General features: G+C 55.7%; 1 protein-coding gene across 5 annotated transcripts in view; it reads right to left on the reverse strand.

Annotated features, from left to right (window-relative positions):
* The window catches only part of Cip4 (formin-binding protein 1-like Cip4), a 180,860-nt gene that overhangs the window by 96,394 nt on the left and 60,215 nt on the right, over positions 1–24,251 (reverse strand). The window contains exon 1 of one of the 5 annotated variants that reach the window (XR_016291400.1): positions 9,044–13,500. The exons of 1 other annotated variant lie outside the window; for it this stretch is intronic. Coding sequence is in view for 2 of the 4 variants with exons in the window: in XM_089583548.1 (XP_089439674.1) it covers positions 9,044–9,244 (201 nt within the window). In the remaining 2 variants the exon portion in view is untranslated. Of the gene's footprint in view, positions 1–9,043; positions 13,501–24,251 lie in introns of those variants that run through there. 3 more of the 5 variants (XR_016291399.1, XM_089583548.1, XM_089583547.1) reach the window with 3 other exon arrangements.

A 24,251-nucleotide genomic window follows, 5' to 3' on the forward strand; every position in this document is an offset into this window, starting at 1 on the left:
TCACCCTAGCAGGTTCTTGGGAATCGGCCGACGCCATTGGCTGGAGGGGGGGATCCTTAGATGGGGAAAAGCCTCTTCGTTCTTGTGCTGTATCCAACTATACAAGGTCAAAAGAAAAGAACGGCGAAAAAAAAAAGGTCGACCTGCATAAACTGTTCTGTGCACATCCTCCCATGGTTACAGCACTACTCGCCTCCTCTTACACACACGCCACCCTCAGCGTGCAGTTATATGCCACTTGCCTGACGCGGAACTGACTCGCATATACTCGTAGAAGAGGTCAACCGCCCGATCACATATTACGCTGGAAAGCAAAAAAAAAAAAGGCGCCGCTATCCTCAACCACGCAGAAGCCGTAACTTTGGAGGTACGAAAGCGTGCCTGCGATTGCACCAGCGGCGCGGTGCCATCCTCGGAAGGAAGCGGACTAATAATAGACGCCGTGTTTGTTAAAGAGCAGCGTACGCCCAGAGTCTCGAAGAGTGCGCTGCTGACGTGTACGAACGCGTCGGAGGTTGTGGACTGAGTAAGCTTCCGGCCGCATCCTCTCCGCTCGGCAACGAGTCCTGTTTCGGCTACAACCTCCAACTCAGACCTCGTAAACGCCGTGTTGGAAGGTTTCGGAGTGGCTTCAAGGCAACCCTGAGCTTTGCATGTTGGCCACATGCAATCATTTGTAAGAAGAGCTTGCTCCGCGTTTTTCCTCATCAAAATGCATGTGTCGGAGACGCTGAACCGAACCCATGAAAATGCAGTTACCAGCAGAACTAAGCAGATAAAAAGTGCTATGGCTGTGCCAGCATTCGCATTTCTTACGAGCCACGCGGTCCCAACACGCCAGCACACGAGGCGCGCCGCATCCACTCGCTCTCCTGTGGGCGCCGAGCGGAACAACGCATGGAGGGGGCTGCCTTAGATCGGCTGCGCATTCATTCTGAAGCCTGTCTAAACACAGACCCCGCGGCCCAGGACATTCGACGCTCCGGCACGAAAACTACGCTTTCACGAGACGTACCCGCGCCCGCATTCGGACTCTCAACCTGAACTCCCCAAGCCTCGGCATCAGGCGGGCAAGGAGCGCCACTTCGGGGAATAACACGATCCGCCGACAGGCGCGCTGGGAGGGAACACCAAGCGACCAAGCTTTGGGCGAGGCCAGGGCCCAGGAGAGACGAACGAGACGCGTCAGCACGGTGATCCGACGCTCTGCAGATCCTCCGAACCTTCTTAGAGTTTAACGATCAGTTTGCTTTATGCGTGTATCTGGCTAAGTTTAAATAAACCAATTTGTCTCTAATGAATCCGGCCACCTTTGATTGCTAACGGCTGATAGCGCTGTCCTACATGCCCACCCTCGACAGCAACCGCACAGTTCAAGCCGGTGCGACTGGCCACTCACTACAGGGAATCGCTGGAGGTTGCTCAAGGCACGCTCGCCAACGAAGAGCTAACATTAACGATACAGCATAACTCAGTCGCGGCTTCGGGCACACCTGCAACCACTTCACCAACTTGGCCAATAACAACACCCAAAATGCGAGGATTCAATTCTCTGTTATTTCACAAGTCTCTGGGCGCCCAATCAACCAACTCGAATCAACCAACGCAAGGACGGGAATTAAGCACCGCCCGACAAAAAGGAAAAAAAAAAAAATAGGTGGAGAAAAGGGAGAGGCTTCCGAACAGCCGGACGTGTACCCGAACCGGCCAGGCAGAACCAGCACATACGGCGAACACTGCGAGCACAAGCCATCTCCGTTTCGAGTCTGTCTCCGCGTCGGCGTTCACACCATTCCTTCCGCTCGCCTTCTCTGCTTTCCCACCGACGAGGTGGCTAAGACAAAGGCCGGAAGGAGGCCGGCGGCGACAAAAGACGCGCCCCCTCCGGGAAAAGGGGGGAGAGGCAGTCGGACACACGCGCGGACAATAACGCCCCCTCCAAGGAACACACAAGAGAGGCGGACATACGCCGCGCCATTATCGCGCCGAGTGGCCCATTCGTCGCCCGACGCGCATACAGCGCGACGGCACCGGACCCGCGTATGCACACAGAACGAATCGGCAGACGTCCCGCCTCTCGCGAGCACCAAGGCGGCTGCGTCCACGGCTGAGCTCTTCTACCCGCCGAAACGACGTCGCGGTCGTCCTGCGGCTGAAAGCTGCAGCGACGCGTACGCGGCGCGAGGCACGGCCAACGAATTCGGCGCGCTTTGAGAGAGCGGCCCATCTCACAGCCGTGTACGCTCGAGACACTGCGTCACTCGGTCACAGACTCGAAGGGGGCGAAAGGGAGGGCTGGTATCGCACCAGCAGAGCGGGGGGACGAAAATGGTCCCCCGCCGCAGACACGACACAGCGCGGTCAGGATGGGTGAAAGAGGACGGCGACGAGCGCACTAACGGCGCGCTCGCAGGAAACCGGATGCGCAAAGATGCCGACCACACTGCGCGTACCAAATACTCGGAACCGATTATGCACGCCAGCCGCAGAATATACGCGCGTACGTACGTGCACAACCCCGTGCCTGGAGCACTTTGCCCGCTACGTTGCGGCGAGTCAGCGGGAACTAACCACACTTGACGCTGCTACGTACGTACAACGCGTAGGCTGCGACGACGCGACGCTGAGAAGACATTGCTCCTTTCTGGCTCCAACCGGCGCAGCGCAAACAGGCGCTTGACTAGCTTAATGACAAATTACCCTTTAAGTAAAACGGCGAGAACAAGCAAGAAAGTTAAGAGGGAAGTAGCTCTTACCACTCACTTTCGTGACGTTGAGTTCAGGTAAATTATGCGGTAACTAAAAGCAGACTGAACAGCGGCTCAGCAACAGACACGTGTCCCTGCACTCAGCTCGACCACAAGGCGTATATATACTTGCACCCTCCCCGTGGACATGGCGCCGGAGCTGGCACTGGCAGCGAGGGACAGCGCGAGACTACTGCACACCGGAGCTGCGACCCCGCGTCAGGACACCTTTCAGACTGACGCGTGATAGCGCGGCTGATGCTTGCACGCAGGAGGGGGCGTTGCTCGTTGCAAACGCAAGAGCTGGAAGCGCGCAAGAACGCGGGGAGAGAAGAGAGACGGTGGGCGCAAATATTGGCCACATCGAGAACAAAGGAGAATTAACAGCTGAGTCAAGAAATTAAAGCTTGAGATCGGAGCGAGACCCAGAACTTGGCACAGGGCCCGGTAGAGTGGGGTGTCCAGGTGAAACCCTACACTCCCTGCCCGCATAATTTGGGCAGCACTTTCGGCAAACAAGCCAGGAGTATGGCTACGCGTTTCCAAAGCAAACTCAGCTCCAATTACACCTCCTTTTCTTCGCAGACACCAAGGTATCCGGCATATAAGCCAAAAAAGAATTACGTGCCCTTGTTTGCCGTTCACCACAGACGGACGCCATCCCCCGACAAAAACCGTATTTTACAGCGCAAGCTTGGGCACGCACTGGTCCGGCCTCCAGCAGCGCTATGGACTCAATCCCCAAAAACAAAGGCGTTATCATAGCACAGGCTCGCCGCCCACAACTGGCTTCGAACTCGAAAGCATAAGGCTCCCAACGCGTCTCAGCTGGCGCCAACACACGCAGACAGCCACTCGAAAGAGTGACATCGGAGCCAAGCAGATGCGCCGCCGCCTCGCCTACGTGTGCAAGCGCATCCTTCGCGCACAGCCGAGGAGCGACTTTTCCCGCTCCGGACGAAGCGGGGACCATTGTGCGACCTTTGAGGTGCATGCTCATCGCGCACCGAAAAAAAGGGGGCACACACTCGGCGCAGCGACGCGCGTGCGCGCCGTCCCCCTTTTTAGCGCGCGCGCCAAATCCGAGAGACTAGTGTTGTACCGGCGAGACACACACGGACAGCCAGACAGACGGCGAAGGAACCAAACACTAGCGCGCACGCATATGGGCCGCACGCAATCGGAATGCCGCGTGCGCCAGACGCGACCGGCCGACTTCCTCGACAGGCAGCCTCCGAGCAACACACTGACCGGCCGCCGATTCTATTTTTCCGCCATTGCGCTCTTTGTCTTTGGCGTTTCGCGCCCGCCCCCGATGCTCCTCGCCCACTCAGATGATGCGCTCGTGCGCGCGCGGGGGGGAAGACTGCCTGGCGGACACCGCGGAAAATACGGGCCACTCAGCACACGCGTGATGTCGTGCCGTGCAGGCCCTTTCTTCTTTGCCGCACCAAATTGGAAAGAGAACGCCGTTAGAGCACGAGCGACAGCAAACGGGTACACACGCTATAGCTAGAACAAGACGATGGCCAGATTGAGACGCTATGGAAAAAAAAAAAAAATACAGCGCGTGCTGAACTCAGGAAATCAACCTTCAAGGTAAACGAAACGCCCGCGATGGCTGCAAGGGGACGTCGACAAGCAAAACAAACGATGAGCGGGAGCAATGAGACGCAGCGCCAGCGAAACGTGTCACGCACGTGGCCAAGTCAGCCTGATTGATCAACATATAGCTCCGTTTCAATTACTGGATTTCTAAATGCTAAAGCCACGCTATAGGACAGGCCCGTGGTGGTCAGCTTCGGTGGTTTCGGTCAGGCAGATGTGTAAACCTGAGCGCAGCAGCATTTTTCCATTTCGCCTCAATCGAAAGGCAGCAGCGCTCAAACCTGTGACCTCGCGTTCGACTGAATATCCCAGCTACTAAGTCGCCGTGGCAGAAACCCCATTTTAATAAAGGATACTGTGTGCGTGGGAAGAAAGCTGGCTGCGTTTGCGGCCCCGCAAACTATTAGATTCTCGCGATAAAGCTTTCAAACACAAACTTGAAATGTCTACTGACAGGACAACACAACGCTGTTTGCATGCTAAATGCGTCAATGCGGCGTAACAGATACGAGAAGCAGCCTGAAGGATTCTATACCGGCAAATGTGTGGTCAGCACAAGCAGCCAGACTATAGCGTCCTTCAAGCCGCATACTGCTTAAGAACTGAACTCACGATTGCAGCTTTGTCACAGTTCAGGTACTTCCCTCCCTAATGGCCTCTCTCATCGAGAACTATTTTTTTTTTTTGCGCGTTCTATGCTGTGAGCTGTCTCCTACCGTTTTCACGGCAGGAGCTGAGAGAAAGCAAAGCTCGTGTCGTGAAGCGACAAATTAAGCCCGTCTACTATAGTGTAACCCACTTTGAAGTGGCGCTCGTTTTACTTCGGTCCCAGGAAACTGAGGAGAGAAGCTACTGTAGGCTCTGGAAGCAACAAACACATGCACGCAAGATACCGCCATAGTAGAGTAGAGGATAAGTATGCCGTGTCAAGGGCCATGCACTTTGTTCCGTACAGCGCCATCAAAAACATGAGTTAGAATATGAATCGCATCGGAGATTAACGTGGACGATAACAGGCAGGCTGCAGCCCATCCGCGAAGTGCACAACGACTGACAAGCTTTCATGTCACGGCCCTTAGAAGGGGCCCTAAACCGGCGCCTGGACAATTACCGAACTTGAGGTGCAAAATTACAGAATCGCCAAAACAGCGCTAGGATTCCTATAGCATGCGCGCTTTAAACGAAGGGGTGGCTTCAGCAGCAATCCGAACACTGGTCGCAAACTACTCAAGCCACGGGTGCGCGAGATGCAATTTGGAAGCACGGACGAGCGCATGACGCCGCGGGTGCTTCGTGAGCGCGTAAGGTAGGAACGGCGGCTGTCGAATTCCGAAGCTGTAGCGAACACCTGCGCGGATCGATATCTGACACGCGGATTCGTTTCAAAGGTACACCAAAGAAGACTGCGAACAGCGTTGCTTCTTTCCTTCAAGAAGCTGGAGGTCAAGATGACGCTGCGCCTTGTGCGCGCTTAGACGCACTGTTCCTATCGGAAGACGACTAGCAGCTCGCAGCGTCATCCAGAAAATTTCGATATACGCGAATTTTGCGAGAAATTTTGTTCAGTAAAGTTGTGAATTGCGGGGTTTAACATCGCGAAGCGACACATGGGCTATGAGGGACGCCGTAGTGGCGGGCATCGGATTGATTTAGACCGCCTAAGGTTCTTTACTGTGCACTGACATCGCACGGTACACGGGCTTCTAGAATTTCGCCTTCATCGAAATGCGACCGCCCCGGCAGAGATCCAACTCGCGTCTTTCGGGTCAGCAGCCGAACAACTTAACCACACAGCCATCGCGGTGGCTTCACGCTAAAAACAGTCCACAAGATGCGCTGGTAATAATCAGGTCACTGCGCGAAGACAAACCCGACTCAGTCTGCGCGGTTGCAGAATTAAGAGCGACTCGCTGGTCCCTCCCCGGTGCCGTAACCCACGCCAAAACACAGAATCGATTACCACCCGCACGCCCGACGCTGGCAACTGGGCGTCGGCACAGACGCTCAGGGAAGCCATTGTGTCCGATACGCATCGCGAGAGGAGCGAATCATTACGGGGCCGCGCATCCCAGGGCGTGCGGCGCACGAAGCCCCATTGTGCAGGGAAAAGCGACGCGAAAACGTCCACGACAAAGGCTAAACATTTCTCTCCCTTCCTCGTCGATGGCGGCCTTGAGCTTAAAGCGTGATCACCGGGCACACGTTTACGTCAGCTGGACACGACGACGCTTCCCGGCCGAGCGCACCACACATCGCTCGGGCTCGAAGCACGTCCGGCGGCCCAGCGCCAGCCGAAGAGGATGATGTTGAGCGGTTTCAGAACTGCCCTCTTTCCTTAACCAGCATACAGACGCGGATTAATGGGAACCTTTTAGAGAGAGCGGGCTAGTCTCGTATGCAAAGCGCACTTTTCGAAAATGTTCCTCAAAAAACGCAGGGGGAGGGCACTCATTACCAAATAATGAGGAGCTTCTAAAAAAAAAAAAACATTTCAAGTAAGTCACTCGCAAGAAAGCAAGCTAGAGCAGCCACTGCGCCTATAAAAAGTAGGCCTCTTTAGTACAGAGCAAGAAAATGGCCAACAGAACCCCGGATTCGCAAAGGGCCCATCTTGGAGAGGCCGGTCTGTATCAGAGCTTCATCACCTTCGCACACAGCCAAGAAGCGCGGTACCTGAGGACACCACGCCATCGCTACGAAAACGTGTGCCTGCTATCAAGGCCCCATCGAAAGCGGCTTTTCTATTTCTTTTTCTCGGCCGCATCAGTACGCGCGACCTTCGGCCGCGCGATACGGCACGCACTGGCCGCACGGAATCGCGTTCACCCACCCGAAAACAGTAGCGAAACAGGAGCGCCGCTCCAATCCTTCAACCAAACAAAAAATATGGTGGGCTGAAGCTCTGAACTTCTAGGATTTCGCTCTTACTGGCCTCTTTAGACTGCAGAGAAAAAAGGCTGACAGATGCAGGGGGATTATTGCACGGTTCAAATGATAAAATTAGGCTAATTTCTCAACGCCTTAAAACGATTAAACTCTGCACACACACTTAAGGAGATACAACAATTTGATAACAATATTCATAATCATCCCAACTGCTGCGACTTGGTACGCACGCTGAAATTCTAGGTTGTTTATTCTACCGCGGGGATCGGTCTTTGTACAGAGTAATCTTTCCGGCAAACCTTCACCCCTGGACCCTGACATTTCCACTTTGCTTTGAGAAACATCTCGGAAAATGCGCGCTTCGTAATACTGTCAGCATTGCATATACTTTTGCGACAAGCAAAACCCTTTGTGTTTCTACAGCCTGCACCATACAGGTGCTCACAAAAGTTTTCCAAATAAGGAAAAGACTAAAGCAATCAATTGCTTAATCTTACGCACCCAGACACTTTAGAGCGTAGCACTGTGCGTTTCCCTGCAGGACCCGCGTACCGCAAGCTTGCTCAGAGTAAGGTCAGACCTTGAGGCGGGGAGAAAAATCGAAAACGCTATACGTCGGGAATTAGAGTTGAGTAGCCAGGGCAAAGTTCAGAGCGTGGGCTACTCACTGGTACGACTGCCGTTGCATTCAGTCTGGATCAGAGGTACAGCCTTTATCAAAAATATGCAGCCCACGCGGTTTGTTTCTCGGCCATGCAGCGTGCCTGTTTTGGCATCGTCAACATCCCAAACCACTTGACGGCGAGAGGAAATTTCGTCCTCACCACTCAAACTTGGGACTTCCAGGGGTTCTTGGGAACCGCAGCACACGGCGTTTAAAAGAGCCCTTAGGCTGAATAATTCTTATCAAGGTTGAACGTATTGGCCGAAAAGTCTACTAGTGGACTTGTCGTCATCTCGGGCAATTCTACATGGCAGCATTGTTGTACACATTTCGCCGCCCGTCATCGTTATCCGTGACATTCATTTGCCTTGCAAATAACTGAATTTATGGCACCCCACAACGCGAACGTGTCCACACCAATGGAGTTATTACGACGGAGTCACTATATCGCGCTGACGGCAATGCATAGAGAAAAAAAAATGTATGCACGCTCTTTTGAAGAGGGTCCAGGTATGGCAAAATGCGAAAAAAAAAAAAGAGGCCCTCGATATTAAGTTAGTATCCACCTTGCACAACCATCCGTGCAGCAGGTCAGCCTTCCTGCCGGCGTCAGTAGGGCTTCGCCGCCGGCGGGAAGCGAGGCAGACGCAGAGACGCCAACAAGGAAAACGCGGCCAGACATAACGTAAGCAGAGCGGCGCCTTGCCCTGCCGAAACGGGTGCAGCGAAGAGGGGCGTGGCACGACGCGAAAGCGCCACCGGGCACGCCGCGCACACTGCGACGCGTTCAGTCGACAAGTAGCAATGCTGCACGCGGCCATCGCCCGACCCCGGTGGATGCGTGCCCTCACCGCGCGCGTGCACCGGGGTCGGGCGAATGCGCTGCGAAACGCAATGGCACAACTCTACCCTCGCCGACGTTGACAAAGGGTTGGCAAAAAAAGGAAGCGCGAGCTAACGTGCAAAGCAAAAAAAAAAGTGCGCACAGATGACACCACGCAGCTTGCACCTGCCAGCGGAAATGCTCGCGCTCAGCTCAGCGGTAGCCAAATAAACAAGCTGGGGGATTTCGAAACTGATTTCGCCGCCCCCTAGCGATCCCCTTTCGTGCAGGCCAAACAAGAGGAGGAGAGCATACTCGGCAGTGCAGGTGGTGGTGGCCGCTGGCCCACGGGCGCCGGTAGATGCGGACGTCCTCGTCGTGCTGCTGCTCGGCCCAGTAGCGGGGCGACGCCGACGGGGCGCGGGGCCGCCGCCGCAGAGTGCCCACGTAGCTGAGGACGAGGCGGCACTTGGCCCGGGCGGGTTCGGCGGCGCCCGCGCTCCACGAGGAACACATGGGGCAGCGCTCGCGGCACAGTCCACGCAGGGGACCCCGGCGAGAGCGGAGCGTGTAGAAGGACGCCGCCGGGCCGGCCGAAGGAGCCACTATGGAACGGAGACGAGGCGCCCGCGGGAAAGACACTGGGGAGGGATCAGTTCACGCCGAGCGCCGCTCCGGCAGCGCGCGCAATCCGAGGCTGCACACTTCGGGACGCTTCTTTCCACGGCGTCGGGCTCTCGTTCGCTCTCGTCACGTGCGCTTTCCGCATCCGAAGCACTGCGGAGAAGCTGCCGCCAGAGTCCGGCGCTCTCGAGAGACTACACACGCGGTAGCAAAAAAGCGGTGGTTCACCGACGCCACGCCCTAACGGCAGCGTCACACGAGCGCCACTGCGCAAACGCAGGCAGTTCTGATGCCGAAACACGAACGACGGGCGCGCACACGCGTAGTACTACTAGGCCGCCCAACGAGCGCTAGACTGCAGCCGCCGATTCACGCGACCAGGGCGGGAAGCAAGCGCTGCTCTGTTTCACGAGGCGGCACGACACGCGCCCAGAGACAGCTCGACCGGCGATGGGCACCCAGGCAGCGGGGGGGGGGGCGGGGTCACGAGAGCCGCGCATGTGGCGCCGGGTGGGTCGAGGGCCGCAGACCACGGCGCGTGAGGCCTGCCAGGCGCTCCGGAATCACGCGCCACTCGAGATGTGGCAGGCCACGGACGGGCGGGGGGTCCCGGGGAGAGGGAGCACGGCGCCGAGATTGTAGACAGCAGAGATCCACCGAGGTCTTCTTCCCCTCTGCTATAGTTCTGGAACACAGCGGCTGCGCGACGACGACCAGGGTCCGCGGACACAAGTGAACGCGGTTCAGGCAGGAGGCTTCGCTGGGTCAGGGCCCCCAACTCGAAGGAAAGTGCCGGGATGCTACGTGCACCGCACTGGGAGTCACGCACTCCTCCCTCCCAAACAACGCAGCGGGAGGAAAATGCAAAAGGCCGGCTCGCCCAAATATAGCACCGCCGCGCGCGCAGAAAGTAAAGCAGGCAGCTGCCACAAGTCGCCGCTTATCCTCCTGGACGGACTATGCAGCACGCAGCTGACACACTCAGGTGGGAAGACACCCGGGACGCCGTACAGGACGTAGGCTGGGCGCTCAAATCCGTGGAGTGGGGGGCACCAGTCGATGACGTTTCGCCGCTGGCCACGAAACCACACGCGGTGTCCACCCGACAGCGTACGAACTCAGCTGAGTTTCCTGTTTCCACAGAAGGCCAGGAGTCCCGGCGTCGGTCTCTCGCTCTGACCGGCTTCTCTTCTGTCTCCGAGGGTCCGAAAGACGACAAAGGCCTCGTCGAACGCAACCGCGCGACGGCGGGTCACAGACGAAATCTGCCGCGCTGATCGTTTGGCACACGGGAGAAGTGAAGTCAAAGAAAAGAGAGACTGCGGCAAGGCACCACGCACACCAACGCGCGCGGCGTCTACGCGATGGTCTGAGATGGTCCCGCGCTGGCAGCAAGCGGGCCACGCTCGAGTACGCTAAGGACGATGTTGTTGTCGGGGCCAGGACGAGGAGGGAGAAGGCAGAGAGGAGGAAGCAGCCGGAGAGAGAAAACCAGGGAGAGAAGGAAAGCCTCAGGGAGGGAGGCCCGGGAGGAGACCGGACGGACAACTCCGGCCGTTCACGGATGGGCTGCCCGCGTGCGTGCGGGCCGCGGCTGCTTCGCTTCCTCGGCGCTGCGCGAAAAACGCACGTGATGTTCGCGGGCTGGGTTTTGGGAAGACGGTGCGCCGACCGGGTCGCACGGCGGCGGAGAAGGGACGGCTCTCCGGGCGGCGCCTCTGCCGAGGACGAGCGACGGCCAGCCTCTAGCTTAGAGACGCGTTCTCCAGCGCGAGTGATGCGTCCGTAAGAGACCTATTTGGCGGCCGGTCGTCACGATGAAGACTTTCGAGTCGCCTTCTCGCTCACTACTTGCAGGGGCACGGTTCGCAGCCACTGCGCAACCGAACCGCCCCCCTCCCTTCCCCGGGCGAACGTAAGATCGGCCACGGTGCCGGAGCACGCTTCGCAGCTGCCGTGGTGCTCCCCCACCTCTGCGCGGCCCGGTGCAGCAAAAGCGGGTCGTGAGACGCCACGCTCCGTGCGCCTAAACTGCTTAGTCAGGGGGCGCAGGTCGCCTAACCCCGCGAGGGGCGGAGGCCCAGCCAAACGCTGTGCGGTACGCGGCCCGTACAACGCCCGTCATGCCTCGCGCAACGAGCCGTCCACATAAGACGACGAGCGGGTCAGTGCCGCGGGTGTTCTCTTTCGACCCGAGAGCCGCGCGGCCAGAGAGGGGAAAGCCGAGGGGGCCCGAGAAACTAACAGGCAGAGAAATGAACGCAGTGAAACTCTATAAAAGATACGCGGCGTTATCGGACTTGGCCTACTTTGAGGCCTCCAGCAGCGTGCGCCTCATCTGCATGGACGCCGGCGTTTAGGAAGGGGCGGGATGGTGGTTCGCACTAGAAAGCGAGTCCCTCTAATGGGCGCTGAGTGATGATGCAAAGTGGTCTGTAAAAAGCAGCGACCGCTCATCTCCACTCGAGCGCTGAAGACCTAATGGGGACGGCGCACATACACTGTTGCGTGCGTGCCAAACTTTGCGCCATCGGCCGACCGCGGCGACCATTCAAGCGAACGGCCGGCGGATGCCATGTTGTTTCTGCAGCAGCCGACGAGGGTCACACGCACAGAGTTCGCCAAGAACAGAGTGCTTACGCGATGCCTCACTTCATTCCTTCGTCACTGAAAACTGCCAGACATGGGAGAGAGGAGAGAACGCACTGGAAGCGAAGTGTGGGATGTCGATCACAGTCCGTTTAGTGACAATGACGCGTACGCACTGCGCAGCCGCGGAACATACGGCAGGTACTTCCGAGTGTTTCAGGTAAGTGGCACCGAATTTAGCCGGCGCAGCTATTTGCAGTACAAGCATCCAGCCTCCGTTCACCATTTGCCAGGTCGGAAAAACAAAAATCTCGCCAGTACCACACCCTGGCGGTCACCTTCGACCAGACTGACCGTCGTAGGAAAGAGCTCAGAGAGCAGGCCCATGTACGGGTGATCCTAAGATGACCGATGCGGACTTAACGCCGTACACCATGATGGCTGCCAAAATTCAAAACCTAATGCGCGAACGCCAACCTACGACCACCTCCCGGTTCAGGCGCGGAATGAACCTTCGGTCCGCTTCCCTCGTTCTTCCGAGTACGGACCGGTAGAGGCCCAGGCTCCACCAGGTTGCCGCGCTTGCGACTTCCGCAGCACCGCCAGCCTAGACGGGTGGGCCGGCAGACCACGCCGGCAGAAAGGCCAGCGGCGACGCTGATCGAAAGGCCGCCTACGCGCACAGCGCACTGTTTGCACACACACACACACGCTGCTGGACGCCGAAGAAGAGTCTATACTTGGGACTTGGGAAAGATTGCCACGCGAGCGCACGTAAAAGCATGGAAGTAAAGAAAAAAAAAGGGAGGAGCGTGGCGGCTTACAGGGCGCGTGCAAGGCGTTGTGCCACACGGCGGCGGTGTGCTATCAGACGGTTCGGCACCTGGGCGGACCATAGCGGCACGTGGGGCGCAACGCGTGCGGAGCACTTCAGCCCGCAAAGGATTGCTCTCGACCACTGGGATTTGCGGTTCCGCGCAGAAGTCGTCCACACAGCAACCCGTTCATTTATTCCGCAGCTGCTGCTGCTGCTGCCGTCTTCACAACCACGGTAATTTAGAGAAGCCGGGTGCCCAGTGCGGGCGCCCGCGCGACAAGTAGGTTGCGATAGCCGCAACCTTGACTGGGAAAAGCACACACAAACGCCAACGGATAGCGGCTGCGCGGAGGTGATAAATCCCGAACGAAGGCAGCTAGACGCCAAGACTTAACCAAACTGCGGGTATGTGGATCGGCCCGAATAAAATATGCGCCTCCAGGGGGAGAAAGAAGTATAGGGGGTCAGCACGAGGAAAACTGCGGCTCCCAAACTTCTTCAACGCAGCGAGCAATCATTTATTCACGTTTTCCCGGAAATATGCGCCGCGCTCGAATGTCCGTTTACGCAGAGCGGGAATAGATAAGCAGGCATAGGAGAGGCGGCACTGGGCTTATTATATAATGAGCGCGCGATTCTGGGCTAATCCTCCAGATGGCGAAGTCGATAGCGGAGAGGGGAAGCAGCAACCAGGGAGGCACGAAAGAAACGAAAGGACCTTTGTGGCACCTTTCCGCGTCCCTCCTCCGGCCCGCAGCATCCCGCCGACATCGATAAGCGCAGTGGCAGCGCGTACATCATGCAGCCGCGGTGGTGCGAGATAAGCGGCCGCACAACATGGCCGACGAAGAGCGAGCTGCAGCCGGCGCTCTCCGGCGGCCCCGCTGCAGCCATGGTCGGTCTCGATGAGGCACTCCAGCGTGCATGTTGTCCCACAGTGTCTATAGGCGCCCTCCCGTGACGTGAGGCAGATTCAACTGATTCCATCCGCCCGGAGCACCTTGGTGAAAAATTGAATTGTTTTTTTTTTTTTAGGAAAGGAAATGGCGCAGTAACTGTTCCACATGTCGTGGACACCTCAACCGCGCTGAAAGAGAAGGGGTAAATAGGGAATGAAAGAATAGAGGAAGAAAGAGGTGCCGTAGTGGAGATCTCCGGAATAATTCTACCACCCGGGCTTCTTTAACGTGCACTGACATCGCACAGCACACGGGCGAATTTTGCATCTCGCCTCCATCGAAACGCGGCCACCGCGGCCGAGTTCGAACCCGGGAACTCCGGCTCAGTAGCCGAACGCCCTTATCACTGAGCCACCACGGCGGACACCTTGTGGAGTGCAGGTTTTAAGACCTTACGGGGTCGGTCACATTGCACAGTGTCTGAGGGAGCACTCGCAGTGACGGTAAGAGCGCGGCCACGTACACAGGCACGGTTTTTGCTAACGCTCATGGTGCCCAAAAGGTCAGAATAGATCGTTGGATCGCTACCACGATGCGTCGGTTGAGACAACGCGCAATGCAGCCCCTGTCCGCCGCGAGTAACTTCGCATAGTATCCGGGCAGGAATGCTGTGCCGAGTTGTTTCCAATAGTGCATTGGGCGCGGTTTCTTGACCAGGTGCCACAGGTGCAGAACAAACATCAGTGTACGCCACGATGACGACGATGCCCGGAAATTATTTGAACGTTTGCCCCCGAGCAAGGAAACTTCACAGGCTGAAAATATCAACAGCGTTGCAATTTGACATTACAATTTTTCAGCACACAAATACGCTATCTGTGCTTTATAAGCCCAAAAAGTAGTCATGAACCCAAAAGCCAGCACACTAGTCAGAACGGCGTCCATCCCAAGTGAGAAAATGGTGCCTGTCATACCGAAGGCCCGCCGCGGTGGCTCAGTGGTTACGATGCTTGGCTTCTGACCCGAAAGACGCGGGTTCGATCCCGGCCGCGGTGGCCGAATTTCGATGAAGGCGAAATTCTAGAGGCGCGTGTACTGTGCGACGTCAGTGCACGTTAAAGAACCCCAGGTGGTCGAAATTTCTGGAGCCCTTCACTACGGCTTCTCTCATAACCCGAGTCGCTTTGGTACGTTAAACCCCAATAAACCAAACCAATCATACCGAAGATGTCGATATCTATCGCCCAACTGGAAGATCAAGGTGATTTGCTACTCGACCGGATGTCAGGAAGTCGTCTCAAATGAAACACACATGCTGCAATATGTAATCAGCGCATTTCATTGGCCTGATGACCTATAATCAAGTTATCTAATGCGAACGGATATTAGATGATTGCCATGAGGCTTATCCAGGAGTCAGTGATATCACAACTGCTGCACAACTGAATGTTTCGTGGCATTTAGACCCGAACGACTCTCTGCGTGCTTGGTGCAATCGGAGAGGCCTGGTCAAACTGGACACGGACACGTTTGCATCAACTTTTCGTTTCTGTGGCTATACGTCTGTAATGATACAGTGCGGTCCATTGTTAGAGGGAACATGCGATCGCGTGCCCTCCGCGCTTCACGAAGCCCTGGCGCCTAGATGCGGCGAGAATAGGCCTGCATCAGGCGCATGCGCGGAACGACCAGCCGTTATGCTAACTGCGCATACGTCTTGTGCCGACAACTCCCACAAATTCTCGGCGGCACCTCTCCGCGAAGCACGGAGGCCACGCGATCGCATGTTCCCTTTAACAGTGGACCACACTGTACATTATAATCATATACTGTAATTATAATAATCATTATTACGTAGTTATTATAACCATTATACTGCAATTATACATTAGCTGCAGTGAAGTGTCACATTGTCACAGTCACCACCGAGTGGGGCCGGAGGACTCCGAGAATCCGGTAAGGGTCAACGTTTGCACAGGGCCCCTACGCCGCGTCGCATCCAACTGCCCATGTCCTTACGGAGAGGTAGGCGAGCGCGGGCCGCGACGGGTGATCTTAATCCGCGTCGCTTTTGTCCCAAGTCTGCGGCTCCGCAGCTCGAAGTGGAGGGTGTCTCGGGCGGCGCTCTTTGGCGGCTTGAAGTGCGGTCGACAAGACAGCGACCCGCTAGCTGCAGACATGAAAAATGCCTGCTCGTTTGCCCGAGTCGTTCACAACTGGCACGCACAGGGAATGGACACGCGGTAGACGTGCTTTGTACGAGAGCATGTGTCCGTCCGTCCACTGCGCATGAAGACACTTTGTGAGTGGCGGCACCTTAATAGATGGGCCTAGGAGATTACCTTTCCTCGAAACTGTGCTCACGAGACTAACACTTTGAGGCTGTAAACATTCCGCATCCGTGGGAAAGCGAGAGTGTTCGCCAAGCTCGCAGGAGGAAAGTTTGGTTTGGTTTATTGGGGTTTAACGTCCCAAAGCAACTCAGGCTATGAGGGACGCCGTAGTGAAGGGCTCCGGAAATTTCGACCACCTGCGGTTCTTTAACGTGCACTGACATGGCACAGCACACGGACCTCTAGAATTTCGCCTCCATCGAAATTCGGCCGCCGCGGCCGTGATCGAACCCGCGTCTTTCGGGCCAGCAGCCGAGCGCCGTAGCCACTGAGCCACCGCGGAGGGGCGCAAGAGGAAAGGGAAATACTCTGAGATCTCGGTAGTGTAGAGTGTACATATTTTGTACAGCGTTGGGCGAGATCACACCTTCCCCATATCCTTGACAGGCTGTTTTCCATTCCCCAACGACTGATTGGGTGAATGTTTGTGAATTTACCGAACTGGTAATTGTCCTCGGCGAGGGCGAGAACACAGGGCTTAAAACAAGTCGATTTAGTGGGACCGAGAGCTGGCTTCGTCAGGTGATTCTACGAAGCAGTGAAAGTAAATAGTTCTCTCCTTGCTTGTATCTATCTTGATAGCTCTTTTACTCATTGTTAATAAAGAGTTAACATTTCTGGAAGTTGTCTTCCAACAATGCGATTGAGTAACATCGAACCTACAAGACGTCAAGGATCTCACAACCTTCATCACCAACATATTTACCTCTATAAGACACAGAGGGGAAAATCAACTGTTGCCCTCGAGTGCGGTCCACATGCGCGCACGGTTCAAAACTCCCGGCGAATGATGTAGCGTAAAAGACGCCAGCCACTGTCATACTTGGCATGCCGTTCCTCACTTAATAATTCTGAGGACCACGGCTGGTCCAGAATTTAAAAAAAAAAAAAACGAAAACCTGCATACAGGTTTCATTTGTGGAATGCGTCAAGAAAGAGCCCGGGCCAGCCAGACCATAGCAGGCAGCACAGACGGCCAAGCCGCCAGCTGTCGGTGTTGCCAGCTGGGGGGCGGGGAGGGGGGGGGGGGGGGGGGCAGCAATCCCGCAGCCGTCTTCGGCTGAACATCTGGGACACGCGGCATTTACGGAGGAGTAAATAAGAACGCGTTTAATCTATAGCCTACCTTTCCCTTTTCAAATTAAGGCTGAATTCGGTCGTCTCACATCACAGCGCGCTCGCATGCACAGAGAAGAGAGGGAAGCATGTCAGGCACTCGGATACGCGCTGCCCCACAGAGCATACCATCCTGAAAACAAGCGCGCTCTTACTCCTTACATGCCAGCTGGCCAAACACACAAACACACGTCCGAGGACCAGACGAGGAAACGCAAGCCTTGGCGGAGACACGGCTGGCGGCTGGAGAAGAGGGGAGCCAGGCGCTCATCCCAGCACGACGCAGAGCGCGCGCGCGAGGAGCGCGTGCCTCCAATTAGGAGGCCCGTAACGAATCTCGGAAGGAGCGCCAGAGGTGGCTGACCGCGCCGAGAAGGGGGCCGAACGAGGGCAGCCACCGGCACTCGGAAACGATCAGCCTTCGGAAGGGGAGGGGAGAGGGCCGAAGCAGAAACACACGCCGCAAGGAACCCGCGCAGTTTGTGTACATCCGCCCGGAGCCACCGCGGCGCCGCCAAAGGCAGACCCCCCTCCCCCCCTCATCTAACCTCCCAGCCGCCAAGGCACCCCCCGCACGACCGGCCGGCCTCTCGCAAAGAACAGATGCGCACCAGAGGAACCGGACGGAGGTTGTGTACAAGCGGTCGATCACGCCTGTCTACACTGCGGCGTCCGTTTCGGGCAGCCATTCGCCGAAACCGAAATACGCCACGGCTGAAAGAGCACTTCCAGAGGGCACCGCACAATGAGAGCGCACAGGGGTCCCGTTATCGGCCGAGGAGCCGTTCAAGAACCCCAGCTCTCCACCTTACGCAAGTACGACCTCGTTCGGGACTTTCCGCGGAGGAGCGAACCATGCGTATGCTACCGACGCGACAACACTGCAGAGCCTTTCCCCAATATTTCCGCACTGTCACTTCAGTCAGGAGCAGATTTAATGGGCGACTCTTGGAGCGGGTGTTTGAAGGGAAGGGAGGGGGAGCAGTCCTATTCGCGCGATGCATTTCTGGGGTTTTCTACGTCGAAAAAAAAAAGGGGGGACTCTTTTTTTCTCACATGGTTTTCCCACAGAATATTTCTTGCTTAGTTAGGGGCGGGAGGGGGGATCAAATTCGCCACTGACTAAAGTGTCACTCATCGCTTTTGTGCGCCGTAGTTTGCTACCGTCGCGTTCCGATTTTGTGACACTTCCTGCGGCGAGACAATGGAAACTGCCGCGGATGAACGACACTGAACTCCAGTGCGCAGCACATAGACTGGACTCAGCACAGCCCTGCAGCCACAGCGGCGAAGGGGGAGACCCGACACCGCGCACGAGCGACGAGCCAGGGACCCGGCGCGCGAAAGGCGACGCCCGGAAAGGCACCGGCCGAGAACACGAGTCGCCCGGTAGCGGCGGAGACAGGCGGCGACGACGCGGACGCCGGTCCATTGATCCATCATTCCTCCGGCGTGTCTTTTTACCCAATATAGGGTTGCAGCCAAAGCATTGTCTCCGGGCGGCTGTCACCGGCTGGCCGTGCAGGGAAGGGAAGCGCGGGGGACGGAGCGACCTTGAACAGGCGACCGCGGACGGATCGCAGCTCTCCCTCGAAGACGTCAGGACCAGGAATGCGCGGGGTCTTCGATCAGAGCCCGACTGCCAGCGGGCAGCAGCGAGAGGGCACCGGTCTCTCCGGCAGGATTTGCCGGCGACGAATCAACACGAGAGGCAGTCGGGAAATGACAAAATGAGAGCAGAAATAGAAGGCAAGAGCGATGCGACCGCGAGAAAATTAGTCAAAAACATGAATTTCCATCGCATTATACGTCTGTTCAGAAGGGTCGCTCCCGCTGTCCTTCTCGAGGTCCCGTTTTAGATTGCTCCCCCAGAAAAGCACACGTTTCTAGCCACGCCAGTGAAGGCTCCGAAAAATCAGATTAGTAAGCATTTCAGATCTTCAATGCCATATTTCGGTTCGGATCAGCCAATATTTCGCGTGAAAAATTCCCACAAAGAAACATCACTGTACTACGTACTACGGTACTGCGTCCCGGCTCTCCGCTGTCTACGTCACTACATCTACGTCACTACCTCGGCGCGCAGGTCCGCGGGCACAACAGCCTCGTTGCTTAAGTATTTGCGCAACACAAACAACGCCGAAAGGAAGGGCGTATACGTCCTGCGCTGAGCGAACGCACGCTTCTTTCCGTCGCCGACTGTGCTGCGCAGTTACTTTCAAGATTAGCCAATTCCAACTTGCACGGTTTCCGACAATTCAGGTGTCTATAAAACCAAGCAATTTCAAGTTCACTGAAGTGATCCGCCCGATTCTATTTCCATGCGGAGGAAAAGAAAAACGTGACTGTTCAAGCAGTCCCATAGTCCTGCGCAGTCAATTTTACTGAACAGCAAATCACCTGCACACATGGGTGGAAATTATTCGTAGCTTATGTGGATACACAAGCAAACTACGTTCACACTGCTTCAGACTGCGCACACCGCGAACGCGGAAAAGGTCAATAGAAGTTCAAATCCAGCGCACTCGGCAGGCAACGCTCATACTCCGACGGCGCTTCAACCAAGCTTCGGAGTAATGTGGTTGCTGACGGTGCCGCCAGATGGCGACGGCGCGCCGCTAGCATCCACCGAGTGCGTTTGTCGCCGTCCGCAGCAGGTATACACAGGCCGTTGGCGCCGCTATCAGGACTGAGGATAGCAACAATAGACTTCGCGGCGTATGACGGTCACGCGGAGTGAACGCTACCAAGCAGTGTTTTTGGTGGTCGCGTGCAGTAAACAGGGTCTTTTTACTAAGTGTCAATTAAATTAGTATCAATTATCATTTTTAAACAATGTTTAAACGCTGAAAGTATTATATAGAAAGCTGTAGACCATTCAAAGGTTCCTCGAAAGGCGCAATATCTGAAAACACAGCTTCGTGGAGGAAAACTGCATAGCACGCACCGCCACCGCTACCGCGCAACATGGGCGGGAAGTATGCACACCGCGCCACAAGATGCCGCTGCTGCGTGCGCCCCAGATGCAAATGAATGAGTGGTAGATGTCGTCAAAAAGCAATTACAAGATTGCTAGCTCAAAAGCAGGGCATTGATGTAAACGGCCAAGTTCAGGATTAAAAACTGGTCGAACGTAAAAGTCAATAGAACCTGTTTTTAAAGAAAAATGGGGAATTTCGACATAACGCCGTTAAGTTTGACAGACTAGTTAGAAAAATATAAAGAAGAAGAAATACCGAGCATGGTGGCACCTGCCACCACCCCGTTTCAAAGGGGATGCTCCTAACATCTATCCATGGGCGTTCCTTTCGTTTATTTGAAACACCTACTTCTGATATGCGAAAAAAAAAAACGACCAACTGATGCACAGTTTGACAATACGTCAGATTTACTTTAGTGGCGTGTGCATTCTTACTGAACTAGGGCGCTTACTGAAATAAGGAAACACCATGAAACGAGATACTGCTGGGAACATAGCGGCACACATGGCACCGCAGCACTGCGCGTGCTCGCTCCTGAAGAGAGAGGGAGATAGTGCGGTTGGCACTGAGGTTGAGAAGTGTGACAGAAGAGGTGCTTGCGGTCCTTGCGTCGAACAGGGCGGCGACATATACACCGTACACGCTCAGCGTCAGCTAACAGCCCAGAATCGGGTTCCAAGCTTTCAAAGTGGAACACGGGGTCGCCTCGGCGGCTCAGAAGCAGCGCGCGCTTGGCCGCGACCACCACGAGACAGCGGCGCTGGCACCGTGCCTCCAGCGCGTGGACGGCAGTTCAGTGAAGGGACACACAGGGAGGGGACCGCGTTTATTGTGGGAAACGCAGGTGCCACGGACGCACAGTGTCACTGGGACAGGACAACGCGGGGTTAAGGCCGCCACGAAAACACGGCCGCGCCGTCGTTCAGCCCGACATTTATACACACGCTGGCCTTGCACAAGGGCCGTCTGTCACGCGACGGCTGGTCGACATGCGGGCCGGGCGCGGTTATTAATACGACTCTTCCAGCAGAAAAAAAGAGAAGAAATGAGTGTGCGGGCCTTCATTTGAACACACGCATTGGCTAAGGTGATGAGGCAAGCTAGCGACTACGCGAAGACGCGCCCAAGCGATGAACTCAAGGTGGACGCAATACGGAATCAACAGCTGATATATGACTGCATACTCACGGTTAAAGTAGCCTGTAATAAACACTGGCACGTGACGAACGCTGGCATTTGCTGAACTGAGAAATGACTCGCGATCGCCCTTCTCATGAATGCGATCGCGGGGGAACTGTAGTGACAGCCGACTGCGACGAGCACTTGTGGGTAACCTGAGAGCCGTGCCGTGGAACGGAGCGCGGAACAAAAACCAATAAGAGGAAATGAAAAATATATATTTATATACCTGCGACAGCTGCTTGTTGTGCTGCGTTTATTAGTTGCGTAAAGGGCCGCGTAGCAAGTCGGGACGTCTGGTGCTGGGAACTTTTCGATTAGTTTGCTCATTTTGCCACCCAGAAAGCACGCGAATTGAGGAGTGCGACGACGCAACTGACCTCACAGCATTCGAAAACGGCAAATAAAATAAAAAAAGAAAGAAAGGAACGGGGAGGAGGGAACGGAGCGCCTGACTGACAACAACCCTGCCGATGACCCCAGCACAGCCATATCGCAAGCTCCTACATCAGACAGTGCAATTTGTCAGTCGAGAGTGGCAGAATAAAGAAAGAAGAAAGGACGGCCGGCCTTAATTGGAGAGCCGTCATCGGCGGCACTGGCGCCACGCTGCGACGCAGTCATCTGCTGCTCCGCTGCAAGACGTGCAGGGATGACGGCACGCGTGCACTGAAGATCGCATTTCGTGGCGCGGAGGAAAACATCCCTATCCGGTTGCGCGCGCTGTGCGAGCGAGGGCTTTGGAGAAGGCCTCGCGCCGCGCTCACCCAAACTGCGCAGGCCCCCGGCGCCACATTTCAATGTGGTATGCAAAACACGCAAGCCATAGATCAAGTAATGTCAATTTTTTTTTTTTTTCCGCTAATAATGCCCCAAGTTTACAAACTGCGAACGACTCGTACGCACAGAGACTGTAAGCTGATAATAGAGGTTTTCAGCATACCAGAGACGTGCTACTGGAGACGTATGCCGGTTTACCGGGAGCCTCCTGCGCACGCGCAGTGACCCCGCCTGGCCGACCGAGTGTCAGAGCTCGTGCGCGGGATGCTCCCGGTAAACCGGCATACGTCTCCAGTAGTACATCTCTGGTATGCTGAAAACGTCTAACGCTGCGCCAGCCTCAATGAAAACCTTTTCTGAAGGCACACAAGACCCATCGCCAGCGTGCACACTAACTAGGTCTCCTCTGAGGCGGCCGACGAAGAGCGTGTAAACAATGACCACTACCACAGCCGGGGAGAGAAAGAAAAAAAAAAACGGCGCTTCACGAAAGCGACTACCAAGCCATCTCTTCTTTTCTCGGTGGTTTGTAGCAAAAAGAAAAATATCCGAAACGTCACTCCCTATCGCGACCCCGCAAGAGAAGCTCCTTGCCAGCGAGATGCAGCCGAGCGCTTTCCCATCGCGCGCGCAGCAAGATTGATGGTTGAGATCACTGCTTCCTTGGACCAACGTTTACGCACCCGCGTGCGCGTGGCAAGGCGCAGCAGCAAGCTCGAAAAGGGGGGCGAGCAGTAGCACTTGGTGCCTCGACTGACACCCCGTCGGCGCACCAGGCGGCGTCACGTGCTTGCGCCCAGAGCGACGCGAGAAAAGGACCTGTCAGAGACGAGGCCCCCGCGGCGAAAGGATGGTGCGAGATGCTCGCCGCCGCACCGATCGCTCACCAACGCGGGACGCGCGCACTCAGCCGTCGCCCCCCACGCCACAACGACATCCAGTCAGCGAGAAAACCGCCCCGACTCGCTTTAATTTTAGGCTCCAAGCAACACCCTACCGAGACAAGAAGCATGAGCGGCTCTCGTGCTTCCATTTAAGGGAACACCTGTAACACCTGCAACTGCCGTGAATGGGAGGGAACAGGTGGAACCCACCAACGAGCTTTCTTTTTCTTTGGGGGGGGAGGGGGGGGGGGGGGGGGGACAGCTACAGCGATCAAAAAAAAAAAATACCACGCTTCTCTGCTGCTCCTGCTGCGACGATCGATTGTCACGTGTGCACCATGTATTTGCACGTGGCGCCATGGCACGTGGCACCATGGCGCACGTGTGCACCATGTATTCTAAGCATTTGCCTGTGCCACTGTTAGCTGTGTGAGCACACCGTCCCACTATTTCGACTGCCGCCGCGATGGCTCAGTGGTTATGGCGCTCGTCTGCTGATCCGAAAGACACGGGTTCGATCCCGGCACCGGCGGCCGAATTTTCGATGCAGGCAAAATTCTAGAGGCCCGTGTACTGTGCGATGTCAGTGCACGTTAAAGGGGCCCAGAAACACAATCTTAGTTAATTGTTTTGCCTGTTGATTGCATACAGTGAGTTATAATGGTGCTATTAGCATCGGTAATACCGCGTACATTCCGTTTTTTAATATTTTAATGTCCTCCCAAAAACAACTTCATGGCTCTGATGGTGTCGCCACACAGTGGCGGGTTTCTAGCAGCGGATATGACATCACCTGGCGCGAGCTTGATGACCGGACAAACAGTAAATATACTGCAAATTGTGTGAATAAATAGAGACACATTTTGTTACCTGTCTGCGTTTTATATTAGATCAACAAAAACAATTTGTTTGTCTTAGATAAAAGCCCTGCAAAGCAAGTAAAATAAAAATACACCACCAGGGGCGCTCTGGCATGGAAACAACGCTGCCAGTCTCACAGAGAGCAGGCAACCATGGAGTACAAACTTCCGCGACGTGCTCTGGCTGGCTGTTTTGATTGGTTGCGCCAGGTGCCGTCATTGGGAGAGCGAAACAGGAGTGGGAAGCCCCGCCAAAATCGAGTTGAGGGCAGCGTTTTGTTTGCTTGTATTTTGAAATTTCTTCATTGAATAACTCCCGTTCCTGTGCATCGATTCCTGTAATTCTTTTTAAGTCAGCATCTGTGTGACATAAAGAACCCACCTGAAGTATAGCCGGTATT

This window comes from Amblyomma mixtum, chromosome 3, assembly GCF_055824585.1.
Source record: "Amblyomma mixtum isolate Tamu chromosome 3, ASM5582458v1, whole genome shotgun sequence".
Taxonomy (NCBI): Eukaryota; Metazoa; Arthropoda; class Arachnida; order Ixodida; family Ixodidae; genus Amblyomma; species Amblyomma mixtum.